The sequence below is a fragment of the Nyctibius grandis genome, chromosome 17 (assembly GCF_013368605.1).
Source record: "Nyctibius grandis isolate bNycGra1 chromosome 17, bNycGra1.pri, whole genome shotgun sequence".
NCBI classification, from domain to species: domain Eukaryota; kingdom Metazoa; phylum Chordata; class Aves; order Nyctibiiformes; family Nyctibiidae; genus Nyctibius; species Nyctibius grandis.
Window position 1 is genome coordinate 889,005 of NC_090674.1, and position 8,934 is coordinate 897,938.

Consider the following 8,934-nt stretch of genomic DNA (forward strand, 5'->3'; position numbering starts at 1 on the left):
TTTCTACGGGATGCGTGGCCGTGGGATGGGACCGGGTGGGATTTTTAAATGCTTTTTTTTTTTTTGGCTGATTGTACTAAAAATCGTGACTCAGTGGTATTAAAATATTTCCGATCATGGGCATCTTCCTAAAAATCGTCTCTTTGTTCTCCTCCCTTCCAAATCTGGGCCAGTCCTGTGCAAGTGAGCCCCGAGCCGGGTTGAAGACGCTTCTGCAGCGTGGTCCAGGCAGGAGATCCTCCCCCATGCTGGAGGGTTTTTGCCCTCCTGGGCAGGTGGTAGCTGAATATCTCAAGTTTTTTTCCGTGTGTCGCTTTTGAAGGAGGGGATGTGGCCTTAAAAATTCCTTAATTTAAGGCTAAACCCATGGGAAAGCCCAGATGTCCCACGCAGCGGGGTTGGATCACAGAATCACAGAATCACTCAGGTTGGAAGAGCCCTCTGGGATCGTCGAGTCCAACCATTGCCCTTGACACCACCATGGCAACTAGACCAGGGCACTAAGTGCCATGTTCAGTCTTAAACCCCTCCAGAGATGGTGACTCCACCACCTCCCTGGGCAGCCCCTTCCAATGGCTAATGACCCTTGCTGACAAGAAATGCTTCCTAATGTCTAACCTGAACCTCCCCTGGCGAAGCTTGAGGCTATGTCCTCTTGTCCTGTCGCTAGTTGCCCAGGAGAGGAGGCCGATTCCCACCCACTACAACCTCCCTTCAGGTAGTTGTAGACTGCAATAAGGTCACCTCTACTTGGTCCCTCTGCTGGGCTCTTCCCAAGGCTGAAATGCCACCAGCATCCTCCTCTTACAAACCCTCAAAGCCGGGCCCTCCCTTATTTTCTCCCATTTTTCCATGAATTCACAGAAATTTTCTTCACAGAAATTTTCTCCTCAGCAAGGGTCATTAGCCATTGGAAGGGGCTGCCCAGGGAGGTGGTGGAGTCACCATCCCTGGAGGTGTTTAAGAGAAGACTGGATGTGGCACTTAGTGCCATGGTCTAGTTGACACGGTGTTGGGTCAAAGGTTGGACTCAATGATCCCAGTGGTCTCTTCCAACCTAGTCGATTCTGTGAATTCTGTGAATTCAGAGCTGGCTCGTGCCTAATTGGGCACTTTGCTAATTAAAGCCGATTTTTGCTTCCCCCGCAGAGGCGCAGGACCCCTCGCCACGTGCTGCTGTGCGTGGTTTTCCTTGGGGGGATGATGCTTCCATCCAGGTTTCTGCACGGCCAGCATCTTGTCTCACCATCCTAATCCTGCCCTTGTCACCTGGTCCACAAATACACCCCATCCCATCCCCAAAAGTAGGGATTTGGGGTCCTTGGTGGCTTCCGTGCCATCTCCACGGGTCACCCAAGGGCTCCCTGGGGACACCCTCCTGGGCTGGAAGCACATCATGGCCGTGGGAGGGGGTGGGAAAATAGCTGAGTGCAATAACGTGTTTGGGGGTATAAAGGCCCCCAGTGTCCTCCGGACAACCCTCGTGTGTTTTGCACGGGGCAAAGCGGGATAAAATATGGGAACGGGATGCCGGGCTCGCTGCAGGGTGTGGGATCTGCCTCCGTCCGCATCGCATCCAGGCTACAACGTGGCTTTTCCCCCCTCCCCAGCACACTTCTTTTATTTAATAAAACCAGGATGAGGAATGATATTTAAGTTTCTGGTCATACCTCTCGCTTCCATCCAAAACACTGTGAAATAATATTCATTTCTAATTAGGCAGAAATGAGGGAAAAGGGAAAATGACGCCCTCCAGATCACAGCAAATCTCACCAAATTGCCACGGCACTGAAATTCCATGTAAATAATAGAGTAGGAAAAAAAATCACCTTTTTTCTTAAAAAAAATTAAATAAAATTATTAAAATAATTTAAAAATCCATTTCAACGTCCCTGGTTATATGTAGCACGACGATGTTTTTGCGGCAGGGCTGCCCATGGCTGGGGACCCGCGGCCGGTCCACACGCAGCTTTTCTCACGCCTCTGAGTTGTGACTGGTTTTATTCAATGGTGGTTTTATTAATTTCTATTCAATTTTATTAATTTTTATTAATATTATCTGTTGGCCTGCCCCACCGGCATCTCCAGAGTCCTCACCACCTCTATGAGATGGTCCCATGAAAGAAAACACCTTTATTTATTTTATTTTTTTTTTCCCTTCAGCCATAGCAGGTTTATGCTGCACAACGTACGCTAAAACACAAAGATTTGGGTCTCCGGTCAGCACCATTTTTTTTAACACATGGGTTTTACAAAGCTGGTGGGACGCAAGATGTGATTCTTGTTTTCACCTTCATTAACCAGGGAAATTATCTTAATTATTCAACTACTGATGTATCTGCCCCTCTGCCTGTATCTTTTCAACACTCCAAAAGGTTTCAATTCAGAGTCAACAAGTCAGATTGGTTTGATATATAATAAACCGTTTAGATGAGCAGAAAATAAAAATTAATCTATTTATAGGTGTCACCAGGGCATGCACCTACAGTTTTGTATTGCTTGGGGCCACACCAGAATTTCGTAGAACCACAGACCGGTTTGGGTTGGAAGGGACCTTAAAGACCCTCTAGTTCCACCCCCCTGACATGGGCAGGGACACCTTCCACCAGACCAGGTTGCTCCAAGACCCCTCCAACCTGGCCTTGAACACTGCCAGGGAGGGGGCAGCCACAGCTGCTCTGGGCAACCTGGGCCAGGGTCTCACCACCCTCACAGCAAAGAATTTCTTCCCAATATCTCATCTCAATCTCCCCTCTTGCAGTTTAAAACCATCCCCCCTCATCCTGTCACTCCATGCCCTTGTAAAAAGCCCCTCTCCAGCTTTCCTGTAGCCCCTTCAGGTACTGGAAGGTGCTAGAAGGTCTCCCCAGAGCCTTCTCTTCTCCAGGCTGACCAGCCCCAACTCTCTCAGCCTGTCTCCAGAGCAGAGGGGCTCCAGCCCTCTGAGCATCTCCGCGGCCTCCTCTGGACTCACTCCAACAGCTCCGTGTCCTTCTGTTGGGGGCCCCAGAGCTGGATGCAGCACTGCAGGGGGGGTCTCACGAGAGCAGAGCAGAGGGGCAGAATCACCATAGAAGTACCATAAATTCTTGAGATGTAATTGTTGGAAAACGAAGGCACACAAACCCTCCTGGACGTTTTCAGTACTAACGCCCAAGCGTTGAACCTGCCGTGGGCTGAAATCCTGGGAAAACAGGATAACCCCAAATAAAGCCTCAGCAATCGCACACAGCGAGCACCTGGGTGCCTCTGCGGGGCTGAAGCTCGAGGGTTTGCCAAGACCCTGGTGCGTTGCCAAAATCCCCACAGCTCAATGCTGCAGAGGATTATCTAAAGGAAAAAAAAAACACAAACCCAAAACAAACCTAAAAAAAGCCAAGTGCATCTCTTCAATATAACCCATGAAATGGAAACATGGCTGTTCTTTCCATGGGTCTGGGAGATGAGAGTGTAGGGATGCCTGAGAGCTGTGGGGCACAGCTGAGCCCAGGGACGCTCAGAGGATGCTGCGACAAGATGTTTTGCAAGAAAACAAGAGCAAAAGTGCTTTTTTTCCCGAATAATAGGGGATCAGGGAACAAACCTGCAGTCTTTAGGGCAGGTGCAAGTGCCAGGCAGCTGGGGTCCCACTTTCCAGGGTCACAAAAACCTCCTCGGGGCTGATGGGACACGTTACCTGAGCCATAACCACTGCAGTGGTTATCCCTTGTTTTCCACTTAATAGGGAAAAAAAAAAGGATCTTAATTATCAGCTGCACGTCTGGCCAAAGGGTTTTAATCACCCTCTTTGCATTTTACCTTCTTTCTCCAGCCACCTCCACCCCTCTGACTCTCTTGCACCAGTCCTGGAGACCCAAAATATCTTAGGCCACTCACTCCTAGGCAGTAATTAAAAGGTCTAATTAAAAAAATGTGGGATATTTGCCCGGGACACAGAGTCCCCCACCTAGGGAGTGTTCCCAGTGGGTTCCCACAGGTTTCTCCACATGATTTTTTTTTTGGGGGGGGGAGGCTCCATTTCCAACCTATTACCGCTTTAACCGCAGGGATGCCCATCACGCCGTGGAGCACAAAGCCCATCTGACGGGCCTTGGAAAAACCTTAAATAGCCCAGCGCAGGCTCCGGCAGGCGTTGCATTTCCCCCACTCCATCAGGTGGGCCACGATCACGTCCCATCGGCGCTTGAAAGCCTTCAAGATCCACGTCCCAGCCATCGGTGACAAAGAGCTTTTGCCATTGTCCCACCCCAGCGAGGATGAGCCTGCGGTGAAGGTAAGGCTCCCCTGTCAGCCCCTTTTTATAGCTAACAGTGTTCAGAGCTGGGTTTTGCCAGGGTTAAGGATTTCTTTCTTTTCTTTTTTTTTTTTTTTCTTGCTCATATGACTCAAATGGCTGAACAGATTTTCTTCAAAAGCTCCCAAACAGCCAGAGTCTAGTGGAAAAAAAATAAGGTTATGGAGACTTAGCTCAGAAGGGAGCCTGGGAAATTTAAAACAACTCTGTAAATTGGGGTCTAAGAGGCTGCCTGTTAATAACACACACCCTCAGAAGCTGATGGAAATGCCCAAAGAGACGGGGTGAGTGGCACCTCCACTCCCAGCGACATCCCACGAGGGGATGTGGTGGGAGATCTTGCACACAGGGTGCGGGAAGTGTGACCCTCCTTCCCACCTCTGCTCCACGGAGAAGCCTGTGACGTGCCAGGGTGGGCAGCATCTGGCTGAAGGTCACAAACCCTGTTGTGGTGAAGAGTCATCACCCTAAAATAATTAACCCATGAAGCTCAGAGACACAACCGGTCTCACTCATTAACCCACTCATGGGAACCCCTCTGCCCAAAGGCCTGACGCAGTGGTTGCAACTTCAGGCGCTAAAATATTCAGCGTCTTGAGTTGCAAAACACAGCAAAGCAGGATTCATGGCCAGGTTGTGGACATACGATGTCCTCTGCTCCGTACCTTGGGTACAGCTCCCCTCTCTGCAAAGTCCTTCCATCTCTGGCAAGGATGGAAAACAGATGGTCCCATCCCCTCTGGTCTTTGGAAAGCTTCGGCAGCACCCAAGGGCACCCATATCAAGCCCCAGAAGCCATCGTCCACTTCCATAATGGGAGACGCTTCCTTTGGGCTTGCTGGTTGAGAATAGGACATCTCCATGGGACACCTGCTTGTGCTCCAGCCTGGATGTTTCAACACTTCATTGCTTTTCTTCTTCAAAAAAAAAAAGTAAGAAAAGGCAGGTGATCTTCCCACCAAATCACATGGATGTGGGATGGAGGCATCAAGAAAAACCCCAGGATGTCAGGAGACACGTGCTCAGATCACAGGCTTTGTTGTTTCACGACATTTCTCCAGCAGCTCTTGATTCCCAAAGGGCAAGTACTAATGGCTGGCAACTTCAGATGGTCTATTTGGAAGAGAAGACATCTAGAGAGCAATCTAATATGGGTATGTCTCCAGCGCAAAATCAATGTATCTCTGGAGGCCCTGTCTACACACAAACCTGGTGGCCCAACCTCAGCCGAGGGTATTGAAGCATTTTGGCAGCACTGAGGACCATGAGATGGGCCCCAGATGACACATAGGAATCCAGAGGACACCCTGGCCTAGGTGGCACTTTGTCCTTGGTGGATCAGGTACCTGGGAAGTGGCCAGAACAGAGGTGGCAGATGTCTCTGTGCCCTTGCAGGTGACCCCATGAGCACAGCCTTGCAGATGACGGCGTTCGGTCTTGCTCTTCTCTCAACCCTCTTCCTACTCCTTGCCACGTGCACTGACTGCTGGATGGTGAACGCTGATGACAGCTTGGAGGTGAGCAGAGCAACCATTTTCAAGGTTAGAAGAGCAACCATCCTCAAGGTTAGCAGCTGGCAGCAAGGTGGGTGCCTCAACATCCATGGGGTTGCACCATGTCTCCATGGGCTTGGAAAGGGGACATGATGGGACCAACCCACTGCTTTCTGCAGGAGTTGGAGGATTAGAGGATTAGAGAGGGAAATGCTGGAGCAGGAGGAGACAGAGAGCAAGGCATGGGTAGGGAGTCACCGGGACATGTCCAGCTGGGGTGGTGAGAGTCTGAAGATCTGCCTTGCCGGGCTGGGATATCCCTGGGGATCTGGGGTGCTTTTTGATGCTTTTTGCTTGAGCGTCTTTCTCCTGCTTCCAGGTAAGTCACAAATGCCGGGGGCTTTGGAGGGAGTGTGTCACCAACATGCAGGACGGGGTCAGGACCTGTGACCAGTATGACTCCATTTTGGCAGACCATCCAGGTAAGATGGCATGGCCTGGAGACATTTTTTAAGTTCACAGCTAAGAGTTCTCCATCTTCCCTTTTTGAGAAGATGATCCTCGTTGCCAAGGGCTGACTTTCATCTGTCAGCAATGCAGGCCCAAGGCTTCTCTTGATCTCCTGCCCCATCAGCACAGCCTGGACAGCGACCCATGGTTCAGCCAGATCTGTCATGGGGGTCACCAAGCAGGAGAGAGGCCATGAAGCTGTGCCACCTCACAACAAAGGTGTTTTGGCACACAGAGCCCAGTCACAGCTCCTACCCTACCGTTGCATGGTGGGATTTGCAACACCATTGATGTTGCATGCAGGAGTGAGGAACATTCCCACTGACCAAGGACTTGCGTCCTCAGCTCAGGGACAGTCATATTGTGGTGTGGGGACTTCTTGCCTGCACAGGGCACGTCAGGCCTTGCCCAGGAGAACCCTTGTATAGGGTGATGACATGGGACAAGACAGATTCAGGCAGTGGAGAAGGGAACAAGAAGTCAGCATGGACTAAGTGAGGCTGTTGTGCTGCTCTGGGGAAAAAGCTCTGTAGGGAGAAGTCACATTGCACACAGCGGGGGATGTGAACCCTGCCAGCTCTCACATTTTTCACCGGTATGTTGACATTTGCTGTTCAAAACAGCAGCTACACAACTTGGAGGAAAAAAACAGACAGTCTGGACAGCAGCACCTTCTGTTCGAGCCTGTGCAAGAAGGTGTTGAGTAGGTGACCACATTCCAGGTGCTGATTGGTGCCAACCTTCAGTTGTTTGGGTTCTTGAGCTGGTCTAGTAACAGGCTCATTAAATCCTGTTGCAAGGTTTCAGACAAGCCTGGTGAGCACCTTGCCTACGGCACATGGCTGGCATGGGGTTGGTGGCTCCCAATCTAGACATCTACGAACATGCCCATTGGTGAGACGGATGACTCTAGAAGGGACACAGGCAGCAATCTGGAGTGGGGAGACCAGTTTCTCTGACCAGTTCCTCAGTCCCGTTTTTTTTTTTTTTTTCCCCTGCCCAGTGAAGATCGTGGTGACACGGACCCTGCTGATCACAGCGGACCTCCTGTCTGGCCTGGCTTTGGCTACGTTGCTCCTTGGGCTTGACTGCATCAAGTTCCTCAAGGAAGATCCTCATGTCAAACTGAAGATGTGCTACGGGGCCGGTGTCATCCTTGGCGTTGGGAGTGCGTAGCTGGGAGACCTCAGGGGCAGATGGACCTCGTGTCCCATGGGGAGCGGGGGGGATGCAGAGAGCTAGGGGCACCCCATCAGAGGGGCCTTGGGGAGCATGGGGGGTTGTATGGTTCTTTCTTAACCAGCCCTGTTCCTCCTAGGCATGCTGGGTCTTGTGGGCTCCGTGTGGTACGCGGTGGATGTCTACGTGGAGAGGACCATGCTGGTGTCTCACAATATATTCCTGGGAGTCCACTACGACTTCGGGTGGTCGTGCTGGCTGGGGATGGCTGGCTCCATGGGCTGCTTCGTGGCATCCGTCCTGCTGACCTGCTGCCTCTATGCCTGCGCAGGTCAGTCTGCCCTGTCCCACCCCATCCCACCTCCAGTAGCTTTTTGCCCTGCAAGGACGTACATGGGGTAAAGGACCAGCTCAGAGGGTGCAGGTACTTCTCGCAGGGTCCAGCCAAATCAAGGGGAACCTCTTCACATCTGACCTGTGCACCTTGGCTGGGGAGGCTGGGTCATGCCAGGCAGGACTGCGCTGAGTGAGGACCACTCAAACCCCGTAAGGGCATGGAGAGGGTGTAGAAATGCTCCATCCACGCCCACCACCACCTCGAGGCTCTGGTGAAGGTGTGTTGATGCCTACCCAAAGCAGTGGCCATGCTGGAGCCGTATCACTGCGACCAGCCAAAGCCTGAGCTGGTGGTCACAGGGAAATGGATGTGCTGGTGAAAATCTGGCCGTCTCACCATCAGGGACATGGGGCAGCTGATGCCAGCCATCATCTCCAGCCCTTATGCCTGGTCCCACTAGGTGGAGTTGACCCCACAGTGCTGGCTGTCCCGGTGAACTTCTCCTGCCCTGTCCCCATGCTGTGGCACCCCCTGAGCCCCCCTGCGATTGCCGGCCATGACACAACCCCAACTCTTTCCTGGCAGACCCCAGCAGCCACTGGCAACCTCAGAGGCTTCCCCAGCCCCGGGCTCGAACAGCCACCAGCAAGATGTACGCCATGGACTCCCGCGTGTGATGGGCAGCAGCACCTCCTGTACCCGGCCCCACTGTGAGGTGCTCTCCCCCCCAGCCTGACCCCATTAAAGCACCATCATCTGTACTGGGACATCTCTGTGATTGCTTTAAGGCTCCCGTTGCAGGATCTGGGCAAGCTGTAGGATCAGCGGCTGCAAAAAAAGCAGGGGTGCTGCAGAAGCCACCCACAGAGGAGTTGTTTTTTCTCTGCTTCCAGCCAGGTTTCATGAAAATAAATGCCAGAAAAGTGTTGCTTTAAGAAAAGATGCCCCCAAGTCTCCTGGGGAAACTGTTGGGACACGGAGGGCAAAGGAGCTCCTCCGACAAGGAATTTAGCGGAAAGCCTTTTCTGCACGGAGCAACACTGACTCCACGTGGCTGGTGGCCCCGATCGCTCGGGCACCAGCTCTGCTGGAAACCGCCCCTGCGCCCAGAAATGCGGCAG

At 52.0% G+C, this 8,934-nt stretch overlaps 1 protein-coding gene across 1 annotated transcript; it reads left to right on the forward strand.

Moving 5' to 3' along the window:
- Positions 1 to 5,697: 5,697 nt before the first annotated feature.
- LOC137671185 (claudin-16-like) lies at positions 5,698 to 8,490 on the forward strand. Its single transcript, XM_068414596.1, has 5 exons — positions 5,698 to 5,811; positions 6,167 to 6,269; positions 7,301 to 7,465; positions 7,616 to 7,807; positions 8,399 to 8,490. Exons 1-5 carry the CDS (start codon positions 5,698 to 5,700, stop codon positions 8,488 to 8,490), a joined length of 666 nt encoding a protein of 221 aa, XP_068270697.1.
- Positions 8,491 to 8,934: the final 444 nt, after the last annotated feature.